The sequence below is a fragment of the Prenolepis imparis genome, unplaced genomic scaffold, assembly GCF_030444845.1.
Source record: "Prenolepis imparis isolate NDT839.2.m4 unplaced genomic scaffold, iyPreImpa1.0 SCAF_1, whole genome shotgun sequence".
Taxonomy (NCBI): domain Eukaryota; kingdom Metazoa; phylum Arthropoda; class Insecta; order Hymenoptera; family Formicidae; genus Prenolepis; species Prenolepis imparis.
Genome location: NW_028141159.1, coordinates 21,302,073 through 21,326,703, shown reverse-complemented (window position 1 = coordinate 21,326,703; position 24,631 = coordinate 21,302,073). Strand labels below are relative to the sequence as shown.

At 27.9% G+C, this 24,631-nt stretch overlaps 3 protein-coding genes and 1 long non-coding RNA gene across 6 annotated transcripts in view; 1 reads left to right on the top strand and 3 right to left on the bottom strand.

The window, feature by feature from the left end:
* LOC145936068 (uncharacterized) overlaps positions 1–2,801 on the top strand; it is a 102,379-nt gene extending 99,578 nt beyond the window's left edge. Inside the window, exon 2 of the long non-coding RNA XR_014425321.1 lies at positions 2,746–2,801. This is a non-coding gene — a long non-coding RNA (uncharacterized LOC145936068). The remainder of the gene's footprint in view (positions 1–2,745) is intronic.
* Positions 1,993–4,438, bottom strand: LOC145936053 (odorant receptor 22c-like). The gene is made up of 6 exons (XM_083037932.1): positions 4,185–4,438; positions 3,619–3,973; positions 3,036–3,266; positions 2,840–2,953; positions 2,283–2,438; positions 1,993–2,108 (listed from the first exon to the last, which is right to left on the bottom strand). Exons 1-6 carry the CDS (start codon positions 4,436–4,438, stop codon positions 2,058–2,060), a joined length of 1,161 nt encoding a protein of 386 aa, XP_082894058.1. The 3' UTR covers positions 1,993–2,057.
* A 4,719-nt stretch (positions 4,439–9,157) lies between these two features.
* On the bottom strand, positions 9,158–13,029 carry LOC145936001 (odorant receptor 22c-like). The gene is made up of 8 exons (XM_083037858.1): positions 12,799–13,029; position 12,271; positions 11,296–11,320; positions 10,698–11,052; positions 10,142–10,372; positions 9,944–10,057; positions 9,364–9,519; positions 9,158–9,208 (listed from the first exon to the last, which is right to left on the bottom strand). The coding sequence occupies exons 1-8, from the start codon at positions 13,027–13,029 to the stop codon at positions 9,158–9,160; spliced, it is 1,164 nt and encodes a 387-aa protein (XP_082893984.1).
* A 4,101-nt stretch (positions 13,030–17,130) lies between these two features.
* Positions 17,131–19,860, bottom strand: LOC145935875 (odorant receptor 67c-like). Of its 3 annotated transcripts, none has more exons than XM_083037606.1 (6): positions 19,456–19,860; positions 18,860–19,214; positions 18,184–18,414; positions 17,986–18,099; positions 17,396–17,551; positions 17,131–17,232 (listed from the first exon to the last, which is right to left on the bottom strand). In XM_083037606.1, the coding sequence occupies exons 1-6, from the start codon at positions 19,710–19,712 to the stop codon at positions 17,182–17,184; spliced, it is 1,164 nt and encodes a 387-aa protein (XP_082893732.1). In that variant the 5' UTR covers positions 19,713–19,860; the 3' UTR covers positions 17,131–17,181. The 3 variants fall into 3 exon arrangements, with proteins under 3 accessions (XP_082893732.1, XP_082893743.1, XP_082893753.1); XM_083037617.1 differs by having other exon boundaries at positions 18,932–19,214; XM_083037627.1 differs by having other exon boundaries at positions 19,058–19,214.
* Positions 19,861–24,631: the final 4,771 nt, after the last annotated feature.

The window sequence follows — 24,631 nt, the reverse complement described above, 5'->3', positions numbered from 1 at the left end:
TATAGAAAAAGTAATATAATATATAGAAAAAACAATTATTAAATTTGTATTAAATGTAATGCTAATTCTGATATATTAATTACTAATATAAAAGATCGAAACATAGAAATATTGTGACAAGCATTTTGTTTAATTATAAACGCGATTTTTAGTTTTATATTTCACATCAACATTGACTGAATGAAGAGTGCAAAACCGAAATGTACGATACCTAATAAGCTTTAATGACCTAAAATAAAAAATTATTCTTACACAAATATTCAATCAAAGAAACATATTTTTAATATATGTATATATATCATTAATGTGATATTTATACGAGTAAATTTTCAGCAACATTTAACATATTTACAATATTCATAATTATTGAATTTATGTCACTGTATCTTTATGAAAAATTTGTTTTAATTAGCTGATATCTAAAATCATCAAAAATCTTACGATCGTGAAATCTTTCAAAGTCAGATCCCTATAACTTTTTCAGCTGTCGTCGTATCGAGAGCAGCAATAAAACATGGCATTCCTTGATGGACAATTCGTATCAATAAAATTTCTAAAAATTATATATATAAGTTATATATAAAATATTTAAAAACGAAAAACGGTTAAAATTATATAGAGAAAAAAACAAGTTGTTGAGTAAGCAAAAGTTTAAACTCGAATTGATGCTATATTTTTTGCGTCTAAAATGATAAAAAAGAATTTTAAGATTTATAATGAGTTATATTGTGCACTTACCAAATGGAGATCACGTTTAGCAATTTAACTGTGAATAAAATTTTCATTATTTCAGCCAAAGAACAATGACAAATCTGCCATCATAAAATCCGCAAGAATTGCTGATAACGCACACACTCCAATCTCTCTTGATTGCAGTTACAATATTATAGAACATCTCATGCGTAAGATATAAACGCCTAAATTTGTATTTCTATTTGAAAAATATTCATAATAAGACACAAAATTCTAAGAGCAGTATTCGCTCCTTTATGTCCATTCTTACGTCAAATGTGTCCTCGTTTAAGTAATTGTCAATAATCGTCATTATATATATGACGTTGTATAACAATAAGTTGAGATGGAGTTTGTTATACTTACATATATGATAATATTTAATTTTATGATTTTCTAACAAATCTGATAATGTGTTGATTGTGAAATAGAAATAATAATAGAAATAAGAAAGTATTGAAATAAAAAAAAATATATGAAAAGATTTTATATTAATGAATGACTCGTGAGCAATTTCCAGCATTACAAATTTTTTCTGAAAATACGATATCTTCGACGAGTGAATATAATATTAGTATATTTTTTATATGTATATATTGTCGGAAGAGATCACTTAACATGTCATAGTTTGATTGAATGATAGCAATTAGTAATTATGCATTAAGTATTTTAAACAGGGCAGAACAAAACTGTTTATGTGTTTAATTGCAAGTCTTAAGAGAGATAAATGAAAAAAAATGTGTATTTTACAATGTGTATTGACAAGAGAGAAACCGAATATATAGGCATAAAGATAATTTCCTTTAATAATTTTGCGACAGAATTATTTTATGGTCCGCGCAAAGAAAGAGATAAAGCAAGTTTGAAAAGCAAAAAAATTGTATGTCCATTTATCATATTATAGAAGCTTAAACATAGAAATAGAATACAACAATATACTCCTATTAATAAAATGCAAATTGCATATGCGTAGATCTTTCAATAATAAATGTCGATTCGACATTTAATTATTATTGAAAAGCGTGTAAGCTACATTTCTTTCTAGATATAAATCTAAAATCTGTGTGTAGATGCAATAGCATTATAAAAAAGTAATTATTTGCAATTGTATAAATGTAATTTAATTATTTGTAATCTCCATCTTCTTTCTCTATTTTCTTTTTTTCTACAAATCTTAAAAAAACACACTAAAATATAAAAATTTAAATAACTGTTTAAATGATCAATTAAAAGTGTTAATTAACCCAAATTAAATAATGTCCTCTTATCACCTTATATTAGTTATACCATAATTTTAATAAAAAAGTGTTATTCTTTTCTTGACATCAGTACATTGCATATAAGACAGATATATATGATGCCGATACTCTTACAATCTATAAAAATTAAAGTAAATAATATATATATAAATTTAATGTACAAATATACACGCATGCGTAAAAGAATCTTCGACATATACATATATATAATATTTAGCTTAATTGTAAACAAAATAAGTTATTATTTGCTGTTTATGTGTTTATATATTAAAAAGAAATTTAATAACTTACGCTACTAAAAGTTTCAAAAGACATATCCATCATTTTTCCTGCCGTGATTGCCAGTCGTCTATGGGATCTCATTATTATAAATGTTATAACTTTACTCTGATTTAGTGGCATATTATACCACAATGTCTCGTACGCTGCATCGGCGATTGACATACTCTAAAAAAATGCAAACAGTATTAAATGGCAGAACGGTATTATTTCTACTCTTTCTTATTTATTCAATTTTATTGTCTGATGGATAAAACCTGGCCGCTAACACTATATAAAGTCAGAAAAAAATTTAATTGAATTGAAAAATATGTTCTTTTTCTAATTGAACTTTTATTCTAATTTTATATAGTGTAAGTGGCAGTAATATATAATCATATTGAGAATGTTCGATTATTATAAACTGTTTAAGAAACGTAATATTAATTATAGCAATATATGTGTTACTAATTCTTTATTTCGTTTCTGTTTTCAGATTAAAAGAAGTCATTTGGATCAAAACTAAAAGTCGCATTTGGATTATAGTGTTATGTGAGTTTCTTTTTACTCTTTACTCTCTTCTCACTTACCTTAAAGCTGAGATATTCTCCGGCAAAGCAAATCATAAATATTTCAATCATTATGGCAACGTAAGCCAAAAGGGTTTTTACAATAACCACAATACCGGCCCCATTATTAATAGACTATTTCAACGAATAATAAGTAGAAATAAAAAATTAGTTAGGAATGTAATATTAATTGTCGCAAATTTGTAGTAGAACTCACTATTACGATGATGAATCCTAGACTACAAATTACGAAGGTATTCCACACAACTTGCATCAATGCGACGAAAGAGAAAAGTTTCCCGATGTTATTGGAAAATGAAATTACTTTGTTGTGCCTGTCAATCAGCATCCCTAATATAGGTGCGGAAGAGCCATAAAGAGAAGTTTTTTCAGAAATATTTCTGAACTCTTGGCATATAATGTCGATTTGCCCGCTTGCGTGAAGCACCTAAAATTTACTTAATATTCTGCAAAAATTTCAATTACCTATTACACATATAATAAACATTATTGCTATAAACATACTATGTTCTTGGTATATAAAATTTTAGTATATCCTATAATATATTCATGCACAATACTTATCATTATTATACATAAAAAATTTATCTGACAAAAGTATAAATTCTATGTAATTTAATATGTAAAAAGAATTTTGTAAAATTATGTAATTTTCCTTTGTAAAATTTCTACAAAAATATCGTCGGATCTAAAATCTAAACATAAATTGCATCTCTTTATTAAACACAACTTTGATAAGAAATAATGATGATTCAAAGTATAAAATACAAAAAAATTACCAAAGTAAAAATTAGTCCGTTCAAAACAGTAAACGTGTACACATGTAACAATACGTGTAAAAATAGAATTACGGAGAGCAACTCGAAAATAGGCGATTGCTCAAAATCAAAGGGAAGTTGTATCCTGATAGGAAGTTGTCGTAGGGTACTGTTGTAATCGTCGACTAGATAGATAAAATGAATCGCATAATCGCCCACAATATAAAGTGTCCCAGCAATTACATTAAAGCTCAATATAGCGTTTGAGCAGAAATGCGATATACTGGCTTTAATTGACATCACACAAAAGTGCTGTTCGACATTGATGCACTCGCGCCAATCGTTATCCATAGCTATCAGAATTTGATGAAGAACTCTGCAATGTGTTACACTAATTGGTCTAATATATCAGGCGAGAATATTATTCTTTCTACACACAAGATTACAAGCGTTGAACACATACAGATATACATGCATGAAGAAAACAGAATGGTTGATCAATAATACGTGTTAAAAAATTAAAGAATTTTTTTGTCGAACAAAATGATTGAACAAAATGAACAGTACGCGATAACACGATTTCTTACCGACGATATATCCAGAAATTGGTCATTTTAAATAATGTTAAAGTGTAATCTAGAGTTATAGGCAAGCTATCTATGAGATTCGATATTTCGCTCATCTTGAAATGATTAATTACGTACAGATATTGAAAATACTGTACTATCAGCAAGGTCACCATAAACATGAGCCAATAAACAATAGAGTACGGTACATTCGGCCACATACCGAGCAATTGAAGGCCGATTTTTAGCGACGGACTGATGGTAGTTGTCACCATTGTTCGTCAATAATTTTGCGAATACGATAAAGTGAATATCAGTATCGGTGATATACTTGTCGGAGTATGAAACAGAACTGATATGAGAGAGCATCGTCCATTTCGCGAAATGCATCCCCACTCAAAAAAATATGGGTCAATCGCTATTACGCGTCGCGTAATAAATCGAAATTACGGTAATATTTTATTCTATAATTTCATTGTAAAGCCAATAATATATAGGAAGATATCGCGAAGATATCGCGAATAAATTGTCAACTTTTTTGTAATTTCTCCTGACTACAATATTAATAGAAAACGTTCTTTACATCTTCTGTATATATCGCGACGATTATTTAATGACAGTTTGATTGAACGGTTGCATTAAGAATTCTAAGCGGATGGAACTAAATTATAGCAAGTTTTAAAAGAGATAAATAAGGGGAGGACATTGTACTTTTTTGTCTGAAATCGATTCGCGTAACAGTGAATTTTTTTTCTTTAATAATCAAAAGAATTATTTTGTCAAACACGCAAATGTGGAAAAAGTTTCAAAAATAAAATGGTCTGAGAAAGTCAGAGAAGTTTAGTTAGAAATACACGCAACAATATACATGTGCCGTACAAATTAGATACACACAGATGTTTTATTATCCATGAAGATTCAATGGTCTATTTTATTCTACCATTTAGATTGCTTTTTTTCAAGGTAAGAATTATACAATGTATACAAGAGACAATTATTTAGATTTATTATTATTTTACACGACAAAAATTATTTATATTTGTTATTATATTTATTATATTTAGTATTAAATGTAATGCTAATTTTTATATATATTATTAATGTAATAATCGTTTAATAACAGATAATTTTATATAAATCCTTTCTTGTTTGTATAAAAATATATTCAGTTATATCTTTCATTTTTAGTTTTATTATTCAAAGCACAATATAAAATAGCATTGACTACACATTAACTGAATCGAATATTGCATGATCTGCGTTAGAGATTCGTCCATCTATAATAATTTTATTAATTTTTATTACTTTATCGAAATACTTTACATATGATTAATCGATGGTAGAAAATTATCAAGAGTAAAATTGTTTTAAGTTTCAATACATAACATGTAATACCGAAATGTACAACGCCAAAGCAATCATGACCTAAAAAAATTATTCTCACGCAAATATCACACAGTAAAAAAAATATATTTTTCAACATTTGTATATCTCATTAATGTGATATATACATAGTATATATTCAGAAACTGATAAGATATTTACAACATAAATATATTTATAATTATTTATAATTATTTATATTATATTAGTTTTATGTCGATGTATCTATATGTATGAAAAATTTGTTTTATTTATCTGTTTCTTGTTTTAATTATGATAACTAAAATTGATACAAATCTTATAATCGTGAAATTTTTAAAAGTTAAATTCCCATGACTTTTTCAGCTGTGATCGTCAATTGTTTTTGAGATCTGACGATTTTTAAATATAAATGTTGGGATTCGCTGATGGACAACTCGTATTGAAAAGTCTCATATGTTGCATCGCCGATATAAATCTGCTCTGAGAAAGGAAAAGAGGCTGCGAATTAAAATGTTTTACGACAATATAGATATATAATAGTGCTGAATGCAAAAAACACACAACTACACGAGACATATCTTTAACGATAAATTATAAAATTAAGAAATAGTTTTATTTATTATGTAATTAATAAGAAATGGACTATTATTTATATGTGAACTTTTATTTATGTGTTACAAAAAACATATAAAAGTCGCATCTATTAAAAGCAAAAGGATTGTGCAAATAAAGCTCGAGTATTTGTCAGCAAAATAGAAAATAAAAGCTTCTAACGACATACAGAAAAATAGATTTTATTAATATTTCAGATTTATGTTTATTTCCTGTTTATGCCTGTTATGGAAATTGCATAATAATATGTTAAATTATATTAATGAAGTAAATCTTAATATCGTGCATATGATTATGCTCTTAATATATATACAATTTTGAAGCGATTATAAATAACAACGGCAAACATATAATATAATGAAATTATGGATATTCCGCGCAATTTTAAAGTAAGTGCTTTCTCTTAGAGAAACTCCTTGCTTTATGGCTGCAAGCAAAGTAGCTTTACTTACTATAATTATACCTATTATAATTATGCCCATATAACATGAGACATTATATCTGCATTTTTCTTTCATGACTTGAATAATATCTTATATGCAGAATATTTATACATCTCATGTACACATGATTTGGATATACATTATCATATATAATATGTATATTCATTACTGTATTCTATATGCGCATAGAATACATATACAATGTATAGCCTTGGCCAAAAGTATAAAAAAGTTGCCAATATTGAATTTCTTAAAATAAACGTGAGATTTTTACAACTATATTTTTTATTTGACAATTCCATTTTGTTTAATTGTTATTGCAATTAAGAATGGGCTTTATACTTCTAGGCAAGTATTTGGACTCAAAATATAAAGTAAAATCTAATGTTCATATAAATAAAAAATTAAATAAAACTTAAAATTTTATGAATTAAATTATTTAAATTTTTATTATTCTATTATTTTATTATTGCGCTGCCCAAACGATTTTATCATATATATGTATATATCGACGAATCCATTTCAAACTGAAAATGGATGTCTGATGTTCAGAAATAAATATTCGATGGATCCACTGCATATCCATTCTTCGTTCATTCAACCCAAGTTTCCAGTACAAGAAATAGCTTCTTTTAGCAGTTTTCATGCTTTTCTGTCTTTTCTATTCTCGTTTCCTCGCTGATACTCATGTCATTGATCCATGTCTTTTACAATCTCCTCATGCTCCTTTTAATATCTCTCTCTTAATTTCCAATATTATTTCAGTATATTATTCTCTGTGTCCACCCCATCCCGTTTCGTTTCACCATATGTCCAACTCACTGCTAGACTCATCATACGCTCCATAATATCTATTATTTTGGTTCTGTTACAAATTTCATTATTATTATATCTCCTCTCTCTTAAGGTAAATCCTCATAGCTCTTCGAATAACTTAATTGTATTATGTTATTCGTTGTGACTGAAAATTTTTAAAGAAACTGCAAACAAGATCGGCGCATTTACTCAATATTACGAGAGCACTGTTCGCTTCATCAAGTTCATTCCTCGTCAAATGTGTTTAAGTGATTATGAATAATCGCCATTATATATGACGTTATATAACAGTAAGTTGAGATAAAACCTATTATATTGGATGATTGCAAAAGTTCGTGCCCGATTTGAAGTTATTAATCCATCTATGCAAATCGGGCACGAACTTTTGCAATCATCTAATACTTATATATATGTGATAATATTCAATTTTATAATTTATCGCAAATCTGATCATGTGCTGAGTGTAAAATAAAATGATAATCAAAATAAAAAATTATTTAAAATAAAAAAGAATATAAAAGATTTTCCCTCGTCCAATAAATGACTCGTTCAACAATTTCCAGCATTTCAGTACATTTTTTTCTGATAACGTTATACGATATTAAAGACAAAAAAAACCAATATATTTTCAGTATTTTATGTATTATTTTAAAGAGAAATTATTTAATGAGCAATAATTTAATTAAACTATAGCAATCATGCATTAGATACTCTACGAATGGAAAATTAAATTGTATATACGTGTTTGATTATAAGCATGAAAAAAGATAAATGAAAGGAGAATTTTAGTATCTTCCTCAAGAAGGGATTGAACATTTGATGACAATTTTCTTTTTAATAATATTGCGAGAGAATTATTTTGCAACTTAGACGTTAATAAAAAAGATTAAAGAGCAGAAAGATATGTGTCTATACATCGTATTACAAAAGCATAATAGCAGAAAGATATAGATTAATATATACATTTTATAATGCAAATTGCATATACGTAAATCTTTCAATAACAATTCAATGGTCGATTCAATATAATCATGAGCATTTCATTATAGACATTTCCTTTTGAATATAAATCTGATATGCTATAATATTGGAAAGAAATAATGATTTGCATTTGTAAATGTAATTCAAATATTTGTACTTTTTTCTATATTTATTTTTCCTACTTTTTTTCTCTATAAATCTTAAACAAAACACTAAAATAATATAAATATTTGAGTAACCATTAAACTAAATAATAAATAAATGTCTATTAAGGCTCCTGGCTCCTTTCCGACCATGTCGAAATCGTGACGTCAGAGGCGAGAAAACACACGCTAAAATTTTTTAGATGCCATTTCGAAATAAAAAAATATTTCGATGAAACAGCACTTCAGATGGCTTTAGCACACTCTTAAAAAACCTCGAAAACTATCCTTTCCCCTTTATATTCAATCAACAACTGTAAAATGTAATATTATGAAGCCCGTCTGATCTTTGGATGTTGATTGATTATAAAGGGAAAAGGATAGTTTTCGGGGGTTTTTAAGAGTGTGCTAAAGCCATCTGAAGTGCTGTTTAATCGAAATATCTTTTCATTAAAAAATGGCATCTAAGAATTTTCAGCGTGTGCTTTCTCGCCTCTGATGTCACAATCCAATATGTGAGCGGTGAGCACCCAGGAGCCTTAATGTCCATGAACATTATCTTCTTATTACTTAATATTATCAATATTAGTAATATTGTATTTTTAACAATAAGCTTTTATATTTTTTCTTAATATTAGTACATTGCATGTAAGACAGATATGTAAGATACCGCAGTTCTTATCACCTATATAAAAAATAAAATAAGTTAAATTAATGTACAAATACAAATGCATGAATAACAGACACAATTTGTATCAAATATTTTAATTAATTATAAACAAAATAAGATTATTATTTATTATTTATGTGTCTATATGTTTAAAAAATTTAACAACTTACACTACTAAAAGTTTCAAAAGACATATCCGCCATTTTTCCTGCCGTGATTGCCAGTCGTCTATGGGATCTCAATATTATAAATGTTAGAATTTTACTATGACTTGCTGGCATATTATACCACATAATCTCGTACGCTGCATCGGCGATTGATATACTCTAAAAAAAAAAATAGAAAAATTGTTGAATGATATTATTTTTGTTGTTGTACTATTACAACGATATTATTTTTGTTATTTTTCTATTTATTTTAATTTTGTCTGATAGATAAAAAATCTATGGCTGCCAACATTATACATATAAAAACAAAAAAAAAAAAATTAAATTAGAAGGTGCTTTTTCTTCAATTTCATATAGTGTTAGTGGCAATTACATAATCATATTGAGAATGATTAATTATCATAAATTGTTCAACAAATATAAGGGTATAATTATAGCAATATATGTGTTACTAATTCTTTATTCCGTTTTTGTTTTCAGATTAAAAAGAGTTACACATTTGGATAATTGATTAACATAACATTGAAATATTAGAAACCTGTAAAAACATTGTTTATTTACAGTTAAACAAGTTCCTTCTTACCTTAAAGCTAAGGTACTCGCCGGCAAAACAAATGATAAAAAGTTCAATCATTATAGCTACATAAGCGAAAATTGATTTTATTAATATCACGACACCGGCCCCATTATTGACAGACTATTTCAACGAATGATAAGAAGAAATATGAATAGTTAATAATAAAAAATATCAGAATCGTCACACATTTATCGCAATACTTACTATTACGATGATGAATCCAAGACAGCACATTACTAAAGTATTCCACACAACTTGCATTAATGCGACGAAAGAGAAAAGTTTTTCGGTATTATGGGAAAATAAAATCACTTTGTTGTGTCTGTATATTGACGTTTCTAATATATGTGCGGAAGAGCCGTAACGAGAAATATTTTCAGAAATATTCTTGAACTCTTGACATATAATTTCGATTTGCCCGCTTACGTGAAGTACCTAAAATTTACTTAAAATTCTGCAAAAATTCCAATGACATATTACATATATAATAATCGTTATTTGCTATAAACTTTGTGCTCTCGGTACAAAAAACTTTAAATATATACTATATTATATAATATAATGTTTTTATGCAATACTCTTAATTATTATAAAATAAAATTTCTCTGGCAATGATATCCTACGTAATTTATAAAAAAGAGTATTATTATATAATTTATAATGTTTAAATATCTACGACAAAATTGAATCACAAATCATTTTTATCAAACACAACTTTTAAAAAATATGAAGATACAAAATATAAAGTGGAAAAAATTACCAAAGTAAGAATCAATCCGTTTAGAACAGATAACATATACACATGTAACAACAAATGTAGAAATACAATTACGACAATCAATTCGAAAATAGGCGATTGTTCGAATTTTAAGGGAAGTTGCATTCTGATAGGGAGTTGCCGTAAGGTTTCGTTGTAATCGTCGGCCACAGATTTAGATTGGATCGCATAATCGCCCAAGTAATAAAGTGTCCCAACAACTGTATTGAAGCTCAACATTGCGTTAAAACAAAAATGCGATATACTAGCTTTAACTTTCATCATATACAAATGCTGTTCGACATTAACACAATCGCGCCAATCGTTATCCATAGCTGCAAAAAGTTGATGAAGAACTCTGCAATGTGTTACACTAATTGGGTCCCATTTATTCGGACGAAAATATTATTTTTTCTACACAAGTGTATAAGCGTAATACTTGTAAGAATTAGGTCATGGTTCATGGTATTAAGTCACTCACATTGATCACGCACGTAAGAAAGTTTCAGAAATAATGCGTGTTAAGAAATTATATAATGTTTTTTCGAACAGAACAACTGAACAAAATCAACATTATGCAATAACAAACACGATACCTTACCGACGACGTAGCCAGATAATGGACACTTTAAATAATAAAAACAAAATGTAAGATGTGATTGCCAGTCGAATTTTAAAAACAAGGTTAAGAGTATTTTATTGACCAACACTGGCTAAAGCAATAATTCTTTTATTACGACGTTTCGACCCTAAATTGGGTCCTCTTCAGGCTACAAAAATTGATCACAATACAGAGTCGTTAATACATTTAGATAACACTTTTGATTTATAATAGTAATATTGTAATTAGTAATACCTATTCTTTAATGTAACGTGGTAAACCCTATACGCACATGATGTTATGTTAGAATGTGAGTTAAAATTGACAGAATCATAGTCAGTATCAAACTGAGATATGGTGTTTATTTTTGACGTGTATAACTAACAGTAAGTCAGAGACATTGTTTTGAGAGCATTAAAAGTCAAATAATTAAAATAAAAATAAACACAATTACAATAATAAAGCTAAAGGACTCTATAAACCCATAATAGGATATGTATCGAAAGAATTAAAAGTAATATTAAAATTGAATAATTAAAGGTAATTTTAATTAAAAATATAATTAAAAAATGCGTTGGATGGGACTAAAATAATTTGAGAATAGTGTCATAAATTGAATTTAAATTTTCCGTGTCCCTTTGAGAATTTATAGAGAATCCCTATAAGAGAACTAATGTCGTATATGAGATCTCTTGTAAGAATTGCACTTCCTGTTATATTGGGCAAACCAAACGTCATTTGGAAACGCGCATAAAAGAACATAACTCTAACATCAAAAAACATGAAAGTAATTATTCGGTGATTAGTAAACATAGATCGTCGCTTAATCATGATTTCGATTGGTCTAATGTATCGATCCTACATAATGAAGCTAACTTGAAAAAGAGAGAAATAAGCGAAATGATTTTTATTAAAAAGCAAAAGAATTCTATAAATTCTCAAAGGGACACGGAAAATTTAAATTCAATTTATGACACTATTCTCAAATTATTTTAGTCCCATCCAACGCATTTTTTAATTATATTTTTAATTAAAATTACCTTTAATTATTCAATTTTAATATTACTTTTAATTCTTTCGATACATATCCTATTATGGGTTTATAGAGTCCTTTAGCTTTATTATTGTAATTGTGTTTATTTTTATTTTAATTATTTGACTTTTAATGCTCTCAAAACAATGTCTCTGACTTACTGTTAGTTATACACGTCAAAAATAAACACCATATCTCAGTTTGATACTGACTATGATTCTGTCAATTTTAACTCACATTCTAACATAACATCATGTGCGTATAGGGTTTACCACGTTACATTAAAGAATAGGTATTACTAATTACAATATTACTATTATAAATCAAAAGTGTTATCTAAATGTATTAACGACTCTGTATTGTGATCAATTTTTGTAGCCTGAAGAGGACCCAATTTAGGGTCGAAACGTCGTAATAAAAGAATTATTGCTTTAGCCAGTGTTGGTCAATAAAATACTCTTAACCTTGACTTTAAATAATGTTAAAGTGTAATTAAAAGCCGCACTCAAGCAATCCACTAAATTCGACAATTCACTCATTTTGAAATGGCTAATCATGTACAGATATTGAAAATACTGTATTATCAGCATGCTCAACATAAACATAAGCCAATAAACAGTTGAATACGGTACACCCGGCCACATACCAAGCAATCGAAGGCCATTTTTCAGCAACGGACTGATGGAATTTGTCACTGTCATTTGTCAATAATTTTGCAAATACGATGAAATGAAAAATCAGTATCGGTGATACATGAGTTCGAGTATATGAGACAGAACTAAGAGAACACGGTCTATTTCTCCCCTATCCAAGTGCATCCCCACTCAACAAAATATGGATCAATCGCTATTACGCGTCGCGTAGTAAGTCGAAATTACCTGTGGTAATTCTCCATTCTATAATTTCATTGTAAAGCCAATAATGTGTAGGAAAATATGGCAAAGATATCGCGAATAAATTGTCAATTTTTTTGTAATTTCTCCTGACTACAATATTAACAGAAAACGTTCTTCGCATCTTTCTGCATATCGCGAAGATTATTTAATGACAGTTTGATTGGACGGTCGCATTAAGCATTCTAAGCGGACGGAATAAATTACAGCAAGTTTTAAAAGAGATAAATAAGGGGTGGACATTGTAATTTTATGTCTGTGAAATCGATTCGCGTAACAGTGAATTTTCTTCTTTAATAATCAAAAGAATTATTTTGTAAACGCGCAAATGGGAAAAAGATTTTCAAATGTAAAATCATGATATATCAGAGACGTTTAATTATAGAAATATACGCAACAAAATACATGTGTCGTACAAATTAGATACGCGCAGATATTTCGATGAAGATTCAATGATTTATTTCACGCTGTTTAAGTCGCTTTTTCCAAGGTAAGAATTATATAATGTGTATACAAGAGAAAATTATTTATAAGATATTTATATTTTGTATTAAATGTAATGCTAATTTTTATATATTATTAATGTAATAAGTCGTTTAATAACAGATAATTTTGTATAAATCCTTTCATGATTGTTTAAACATATTCAGAAGCATTATGTTGAGTTATATCTGTAATTTTGAGTTTTATTATTCAAAAATAATATAAAGCAGTATTTTGACTGCACATTAACTGAATCGAATATTGCATGATCTGCGTTAGAGATTCGTCTATCTATAATAATGTTATTAATTTTTATTACTTTATCAATACTTAACATATGATTAATCGATGATAGAAAATCATTATCAAGAGTAAAATTGTTTTAAATTTCAATACCTGACATGTAATACCGAAATGTAGAACGTCAAAGCTATCATGACCTGAAGAAAAATTATTCTCACACAAATATTACACAGTGAAAGAAATGTACTTTTCAACAATTGTATATCTCATTAATGTGATATATACAGTAGTATATATTCACGCACTGATAACATATTTACAATATAATTATGAGTTTTATGTCGATGTATCTATACATATGTATGAAAAATTTGTTTTATTTATCTGTTTCTTGTTTTAATTATGATAACTAAAATTGATACAAATCTTATAATCGTGAAATTTTGTAAAGTTAAATCTTCATGACATTTTCAGTTGTGATCGTCAATCGTTATTGAGATCTATCGATTTTTAAATATAAATTTTGGGATTCGCTAGTGGACAACTCGTATTGAAAAGTCTCATATGCCGCATCGCCGATATAAATCTGCTCTGAGAAAAGAAAAGAGGCTGCAAATTAAAATGTTTTACGACAATATAGATACATAATAGTGCTGAATGCAAAAAACACACAACTACACGAGACATATCTTTAACGATAAATTATAAAATTAAGAAATAGTTTTATTTATTATGTAATTAATAAGAAATGGACTATTATTTATATGTGAACTTTTATTTATGTGTTACAAAAAACATATAAAACTCGCATTTATTAAAAACAAGAGGATTGTGCAAATATCTTAGAGTTCGAGTATTAATCAGCAACATAGAAAATGAAAGCTTATAACGACGTACAGAAAAATAGATTTTATTAATATTTCGGATTTATGTTTATTTCCTGTTTATGCCTGTTATGGAGACTGCATAATAATATGTCAAATTATATTAATGGAGTGAATCTTAATATCGCGCATATGATTATGCTTATAATATATGTATATACAATTTTGAAGCGATTTTATAAGTAACAACGACAAACATAATATAATGAAATTATGAGTATTCCGCGCAATTTTAAAGTAAGTGCTTTCTTTTAGAGAAACGCCTTGCTTTATGGCTGCAGCAAAGTAGTTTTACTCACTATTATAATTAAGCCTATATAACATGACACATTATATCTGCATTTTTTTGTCATGACCTGAAAATAATATCTTTATATGTAAAACGTTTCTACATCTCACATATACACATAATTTAGATATACATTAATGTATATAATATGTATATTCATTACTGTATTTTACATGCACGTAGAGTACGTATATTTACAATGTATAGCCTTGGCCAAAATTATAAAAGTTGTCAATATTGAATTTCTTAAAATAAATGTTAGATATTTGTAACTATATTTTTTTATTCGACAACTCTATTTTGTTTAATTGTTATTGCAATTAAAAATGGGTGCTTTATACTTCTGGCCAACTATTTGGACTCAAGATATAAAGTAGAATCTAATTTTCATATAAATAAGAAATTAAATAAAACTAAAAATTTTATAAATTAAATTATTTAATTTTTATTATTTTATTAGTTTATTACCTTGAGCCTCTCAAAGGTTTTTATCATATATATATATATATATATATATATATATATATATATATATATACTGACGAATCCTTTTCAAACTGAAAATGAATGTCTGATGTTCAGAAATAAATATTCGATGAATCCACTGAATATCCATTCTTCGTTCATTCGACCCAAGTTTCCAGTACAAGAAATAGGTTCTTTTAGCAGTTTTCATACTTTTCTGTTATTTCTATTCTCGTTTTTCCGCTGATACTGATGTCATTAATCCATGTCTTTTACAATGTCCTCAAGCTCCTTTTAATATCTCTCTCTTGATTTCCAAATTTCCAGTATATTATTCTCTATGTCTATCTCATTCCGTTTTGTTTCGCCATATGTCCAACTCATTGCTAGAATCATCATACGTTCCATAATATCTGTTAATCTGGTTCTATTATAAATTTCATTATTATTATATTTCCTGTCTCTTGAGGTAAATCCTCAACATGACTCGCTCCATAGCTCTTCGAATAACACTTAATTGTACTTTGTTATTCGTTGGGACAGAAAGTTTTTCAAGAAACTGCAAACAAGATCAACGCATTTACTTAAAGTTACGAGAGTACTGTTTGCTTCATCAAGTTCATTCCTCGTCAAATGTGTTTAAGTGATTGCGAATAATCGCCATTATATATGACGTTGTATAAGAGTAAGTTGAGATAAAGCCTATTATACTTATATATGTGATAATATAATAATTTTATAATTTTATCGCAAATCTGATCATGTGCTGACTGTAAAATAAAATAATAATCAAAATAAAAAATTATTTGAAATAAAAAAGAATATTCAAGATTCTCTCGTGCCCAATAAATGACTCGCTCAACAATTTCCAGCATTTTAGTACATTTTTTTTCTGATAACAATACGGTAACAATACTGATAACGATACGATATTAAAGACAAAAGAAAAAAACAATATATTTTCAGTATATTATGTATTATTCTAAAGAGAAGTTATTTAATGAGCAATAATTTAATTAAATAATAGCAATCATGCATTAGATACTCTATGAGTGGAAAATTAAATTGTATATACGTGTTTGATTCTAAGCATGAAAAAAGATAAATGAAAGAACTTTGGTATCTTCCTCAAGAAGAGACTGAACATTTGACAACACTGAGAATTTTTTTTTATTAATAATATTGCGAGAGAATTATTTTGCAACTCAGAAGTTAATACAAAAGATTAAAGAGCAGAAAGATATGTGTCTATACATCGTATTACAAAAACATAAAAGCAGAGAGATATAGATTAATATATACAATATATAATGCAAGTTGCATATACGTAAATCTTTCAATAACTATTCAATGGTCGATTCAATATAATCATGAGTATTTTTGTTATAGACATTTCCTTTCGAATATAAATCTGATATGCAATAACATTAGAAAGAAATAATGATTTGTATTTACAAATGTATTTCAAATATTTGTACTTTTTTATATTTTTATTCTCTATTTTTTTTCTCTATAAATTCTAAACAATACACTAAAATAATATCAATATTAGTAATATTGTATTTTTAACAATAAGCTTTAATATTTTTCTAAATATCAGTACATTGCATGTAAGACAGATATGTAAGATGCCGAAGTTTTTATCATCTATAAAAAATAAAATAACTAAAATTAATGTACAAATACAAACGCATGAATAACAGACACATTTTGTATCAAATATTTTAATTAATTAATTAGAAACAAAATAAGATTATTATTTATTATTACTGTGTTTATATTATTGTGTTTAAAAAATTTAACAACTCACATTACTAAAAGTTTCAATAGACATATCAGCCATATTTCCTGCCGTGATTGCCAGTCGTCTATGGGATCTCATTATTATAAGTGCTATAACTTTACTATGACTTGGTGGCATATTATACCAACTAATATCGTACGCTGCATCGGCGATTGATATGCTCTAAAAAAATACAAAACTTGTTGAATGACACAACGATATTACTTTTGTTCTTTTACTATTTATTTAAATTTTTGTCTGATAGATAAAAAATCTATAGCCTCCAACACTATATAACAACAACAAAAATTAATTGAATTGAAAGGTGTTTTTTTTCTAATTTTATATAGTGTCAGTGGCAGACACATAATCATATTATATATATTTATAAATATATTTCATATCATAATCTTATATATTTAGAATAATCAATTATCATAAATTGTTTAAGAAATATAAGGGTAAATATAACAATATATGTGTTACTAATTCTTTATTCTGTTTTTGTTTTCAGAATAAAAGGAGTCACGCATTTGGATAACTGATTAACATAACATTAAAACATTAGAAATCTGTAAAAACATTGTGCATTTAAAGTTAAATAAGTTCCTTATTACCTTAAAGCTGAGGTACTCTCCGGCAAAACAAATGATAAAAAGTTCAATCATTGTACCTACGTAAGGGAGAATGGATTTTATTAAAACCCCGACATCGGCCCCATCATTGACAGTCTATTTCAACGAATAATAAGAAGAAATATGATTAGTTAATAATAAAAAATATCACAATCGTCACACATTTATCGCAATACTTACTATTACAATGATGAATCCAAGAAAGCACATTGATAAAGTATTCCACACAATTTGCATTAATGCGACAAAAGAGAAAAGTTTCTCGATATTATGAGAAAATAATATCACTTTGTTGTGTCTATATATTAACATTCCTAAAATAGGTGCGGAAGAGCCGTAAAGAGAAATATTTTCAGAAATATTCTTGAACTCTTGACATATAATTTCAATTTGCCCGCTTACGTGAAGTACCTAAAATTTACTTAAAATTCTGCACAAGTTCCAAAGATATATTACATATATAATAAACGTTATTTGCTATAAACTGTACTCTCGGTACAAAAAACTTTAAATATATATTATATTATATTATATTATTGGATGATTGCAAAAGTTCGTACCCGATTTGCATAGATGGTGGTAATAACTTCAAATCGGGCACGAACTTTTGCAATCATCCAATATATAATATTCTTACGCAATACTCTTAATTATTATAAAATAAAATTTCTCTGGCAATAATCTAAATCCTACGTAATTTATAAAAACGAATCTATATATATATATATATAAATATTATTATATAATTTATAATTATTAAATATCTACGACAAAGTGGAATCGGAAATTATTTTTATTAAACACAACTTTAATAATAAATATGAAGAACAAAATATACTTAAAGTGGAAAAATTACCAAAGTAAGAATCAATCCGTTTAGAAGAGAGAAGATATACAAATATAACAATAAATGTAAAAATACAATTACGGCAATCAATTCGAAAATAGGCGATTTTTCGAATTTTAAGGGAAGTTGCAATATGATAGGGAGATGTCGGAAGGTTTCGTTGTAATCGTCAGCCACAGATTTAGATTGCATCGCATAATCGCTTACATAATAAAGTATTCCCGTAATTGCATTAAAGCTCATCATAGCGTTATAACAAAAATGCGATATACTGGCTTTAACTTTCATCATATACAAATGCTGTTCGACATTGACACAATCGCGCCAATCGTTATCCACAGCTACCAAAAGTTTATGAAGAACTCTGCAATGTGTTACACTAATTGAATTCCATTTATTCGGACGAAAATATTCTTTCTACACAAGTGTATAATCGTAAAACTTGTAAGAATTAATCCATGGTTCATGGTATTAAGTTACTCACATTGATCACGCACGTAAGAAAGTTTCAGAAATATTGCGTGAGAAGAAATTAAATAATGTTTTTTCCAACAGAACAACTGAACAAAATCAACATTATGTAATAACTAAGCACGATATCTTACCGACGACGTAGCCAAAGAAACGTTATTTTAAATAACATTAAACTATAATCAAAAGCCACAGTGAAGGAATCCACGAAATTCGACAATTCGCTCATTTTGAAATGGCTAATTAGGTACAGATATTGAAAATACTGTACTATCAGCATGCTCAACATTAACACAAGCCAATAAACAGTTGAATACGGTACACCCGGCCACATACCAAGCAATCGAAGGCCGTTTTTCATCGACGGACTGATGGAATTTGTCATTGTCATTTGTCAATAATTTTGCAAATACGATGAAATAAAAAATCAGTATCAGTGATACATTCGAGTATGAGACAGAGCTAAGAGAGCACTGTCTGTTTCTCCCCCATCCAAGTACATCCCCACTCATTGTCAACAAAATATGGATCAATCGCTATTACGCGTCGCGTAGTAAGTCGAAATTACCTGTGGTAATTCTTCATTCTATAATTTCACTGTAAAGCCAATAATGTGTAGGAAAATATGGCAAAGATATCGCGAATAAATTGTCAATTTTTTTGTAATTTCTTCTGACTACAATATTAACAGAAAACGTTTTTCCCATCTTTCTGCATATCGCGAGGATTATTTAATGACAGTTTGATTGAACGGTCGCATTAAGTATTCTAAATGGACAGAACTAAATTATTGTAAGTTTTATAAGAGATAATAAGTAGGTAGAAAACATTGTATTTTTTTTTGCTCGAAATCGATTCTCGTAATGACGAGTGTTTTTCTTTAATAATCACAAAAGAAGTTATTTTACCGAACACGCAAATGTGGATAGAGTTTCAAAAGTAAATTAGTCATATCATTGAAGTTATAAGCATGCGCAACAAAATACATGTGCTGTACAAATTAGATATACGCGGAGATATTTCAGTGAAAATTCAATGATATACACAGGTTGTCTAAAAAGAAACCGAACTTTTGCTGTGAAAGAAAAACTACAAGAAGTGTTTTTATAAATACGTTTCTTTATTCAAAATAAGCTCCCTCTGCATCAATACATCGTTCAGAACGAGTAATGAGCATTTTGAAAGACCTTTCCAACTCCTGTTTCGGTATCTTGTTCAATACTGTGGTCACGGCGGCCTTAATCTCGGAAATGTCCTTGTAACGTGTCCCTTTCATTGGAATTTTTAATTTTGGGAATAGAAAATAGTCACAGGGAGCCAGATCGGGTGAGTAGGGTGGATGGTCAAGAGCAACAATATTTTTTTTAGCCAAAAATTGTCCTGAGCGTGTTGAATGCGCGCATGCTTTTGGTCCTCGGTGAGCAAGTGCGGAACAAAGCGGGAACAGACCTTACACTTGTTCAAATGATCACGTAAAATCATGTGGACGGGGTCCTTGGGCACTTCCAACTCCTCTGCCAATATTCTACAGGTCACATTCGGACCTCGCCCAATATTTGACGCACTTTTTCAATGTTAGTGTCCGTAGTCGACGTCTTCGGACGACCACTTTTCGGGTCGTCTTCAATTGATTCCCGGCCGTTTTTGAATCGAGTAAACCAGCCGTAAACTTGTGTATTGGATAGGCAGTTATCCCCATACACTTGTTTTAGTAACGTAAACGTTTCGGTAAAAGTTTTCTTTAGTTTCACGCAGAACTTAATGTTGGCGCGTTGTTCTATCGCGGTTATTTGACGAGGGTCACGAAACATTTCTTATATTTCGCGCTAAACAACGGGCTGTTTTGAACCGATTCAAATGCTATTGTGTATGATTGATAATATAACTTTCAAGCTGTTAAATTTTGCCCTTTACAACTAGATGGCACGACTAGTATCATTCGGACAGCAAAAGTTCGGTTTCTTTTTAGACAACCTGTGTATTTTAAAGATTAAATGTCAATTTTTGTATATTATTAATATAAGAGATTGTTAAATAACAGATAATTTAATTATAAATAAATTTTTTATTGTTTGCATAAAATGAAATAAGCATTTTATTGAATTATAATTTCAATTTTTAGTTCTATATTTCAAAGCAACATTGACTGAACATTACAGCATTAACTGAATCAGTTATTATTTAAAACAGCTTTGTCTTCATCTATAATAGTAATAATTTTAATTAAATCTTACTGCTTTTTAAATACTTTACATGTGATTAATCGACAAAAGAAATTCATTATCAAGAGTAAAATTTAAAGGTTTAATATACAGAGTGCAATACCGAAATATACGTCGCTTGAGCTTTCATAATCTAAAGTAAAAATTATTCTTACACAAATATTCAGTCAGACAAACACATATTTCAACATTTATATACATCTTATTAATGTAGTATATACATAAGTATATTTTCAGGATATTCTAACATATTTATAATTGTACAATATTCATAATTATAGCAAGTATTTTTGTATCGCCAATGAAGAATAAAATTAGGAATAACTGTAGACGACCCAACTGGCTTAATTGATTTTTATTAATTCGATGTCATATAAAAATACAGACAAAAACCCTCTCTCCGTGTAAGCACCATCATTCGGTCAATGTGCAATAAAATATAGCAAGTATTTTTGTATCGCCAGTGAAGAATAAAATTAGGAATAACTGTAGACGACCCAATTGGCTTAATTGATTTTTATTTTATTGCACATTGACCGAATGATGGTGCTTACACGGAGAGAGGGTTTTTGTCTGTATTTTTATATGACATCGAATTAATACAAATCAATTAAGCCAGTTGGGTCGTCTACAGTTGTTCCTAATTTTATTCTTCACTGGCGATACAAAAATACTTGCTATATTTTATTGCACATTGACCGAATGATGGTGCTTACACGGAGAGAGGGTTTTTGTCTGTATTTTTATATGACATCGAATTAATAAAAATCAATTAAGCCAGTTGGGTCGTCTACAGTTATTCCTAATTATATTCATAATTGTTGGATTTATATCGATATGTCTTTATACAAAATAATTTGGTTTAATTATGTAATATCGAAAATTGTCAAAAATCTTACAGTCGTGAAATCTTTTAAAGTCAGATTCCTTAACTTTTCCAGCTGTCACCAATTGCTTTTGATATCTTAGGATAAGCAATAAAACTTGGCATTTTCTAGTGAACAATTCGTATGAAAGTGCCTCATGTATCGCATCGTCGGTAGATCTGCTCTGTTGTGAGAAAGAAAATGGAGCTGTGGATTAAAATATTATACGATAATAAATACATCGCACTGAATGCAAGAAACATGCAACCATATACGAGAAACACAGCTTTATCATTAAATCATAAAGTTAACATATTAACTTTCAGTAAAATTAACTTTTATTTATAGAGAACATATAAAACATTGCTAGAGCAAGAGGATTGTGTTAAAAGCAAGAGGATTGTGTTAAACTTAGAACTCAGGTATTTGCCAACAAAACAGAAAATAAAAGCTTCTAACATTACAGCGATATACGTAATAATTGATTGTGTTAGTATTCCGGATTTATTTTCCATTTTTGTACCTAGAGACTGCACAATGGTATGTTAAATTATAGTAATGAAGCAAATCCTAATATCGTGCATGATTATGCTCTTAATTATGATTTAATATTCTACATATATTCGAGACTACAAGAACATATTTTAAAACTAAAAGAACAAAATAACTTATTATTCTTTAAAATATATAATTATAATGCTATTAAATAATAAATATTACATTAAATTTTTTCTCTTTTCTTGAAATTGCTCAGTATAAATACTTTTATTATTTTCATTTGGAATAGTTTTGAGACAATTATAAGTAAAGTAACAATAATTGAAATCACTACCGCGTTTGGTTTTTATTAGTTCATTGAAATTTAAATTTCATTATTTCAAATTAATAGCCTTACTAATTATATAATTTTTAGTGCACTTTGACGTTATTACGAAATATATTTGAAAGCAAAATGAGAAATATCGAAGTGAGGTTTGAATACCTCAGTTATATAAAAGCCCGGCAAGAAAAAAACTTGGATTCGATTTCCAACTCGGCGACTTCGCTTCGATATTTTTCTCGCCTACGCTTCTTTAGAGGGGTCAAAGGGAATTTAATAAAATACATAAATTTCAATTTATTAAAATAAATTGAGATTTATTTTAATTATTTGGTACTACAACAAGAAAAAAATTGCGCTCTGTGCGTAACAAATCAGTTTCAGTAAAAAATTAATTTTCATTGAAATCGATGCATAACTGAATGTATGAATAAGACAATGTTGCGATAATTATATGTTGCTATTGCTTATATATGTAACATGTAATTATTAACGAATGACGTTTCAATAAAAAGGCAGCTGTAATCTTGTGATTACGTATATTTCTATTGCAATCATTATTTTTAATTTTTAATATTTTAGTCATAAATATAGAAACAAATAAATAATAGTATATATATTTTTTCACATTGAATTATTTGAAATATAAGGAATAATTCTTGAGCAATTTTCAGCATTTCAGTAAATTTTTCTTCTAATAATATGATATCTTAGACAAGAGAACAAAAATTAAATGCATTTTCTATTTTAAGTATTATCGTGAGGAGAAATTATTTAATATGCAATAATTTAATTAAGCAATAGCAATCAAGCATTAGACACTCTAGATGGATGAAATTAAACTGTACACATCTTCGATTGTAAATCTTAAAAATGATAAATAAAAGGAGAATTTTGGATCTATTTGAAAGAATCAAATGTGTTGACGTAATGGTAAGTAATTTCTTTCAATAATTTTGCAACAGAATTATATTGCAGCCCACATGTTAATAAAAATAGTATGAAAACCAAAAAAATGTGTCTATTCACCGTATTATAGAAGCTTAAAAAGAAAACGATATAGTTACATTATTATAAATCAAATTGCACATGTGTAGATCTTCCAATAATAATTCAATGGTCGATTTACTGAAGTTTGTGAGAATTACATTTTTTTCCGGATATAAATCTATTAAATAACATTATAAAAAAAGTAATTATTTGCAGTTGTAAATGTTCCATTCAATAATTATCATTATTCTTTATCTATTTTCTTCATCTGTAAATTCTAAAAAATACACTAAAATAATATAAAAATTTTAAATAATCATTAATCTAAATAATATATAAACGTTTATTAATCCATGAATGCAGATATCCGCTTGTCGCTTTGTATTAGTGATACTATATTTTTAACAAAAAG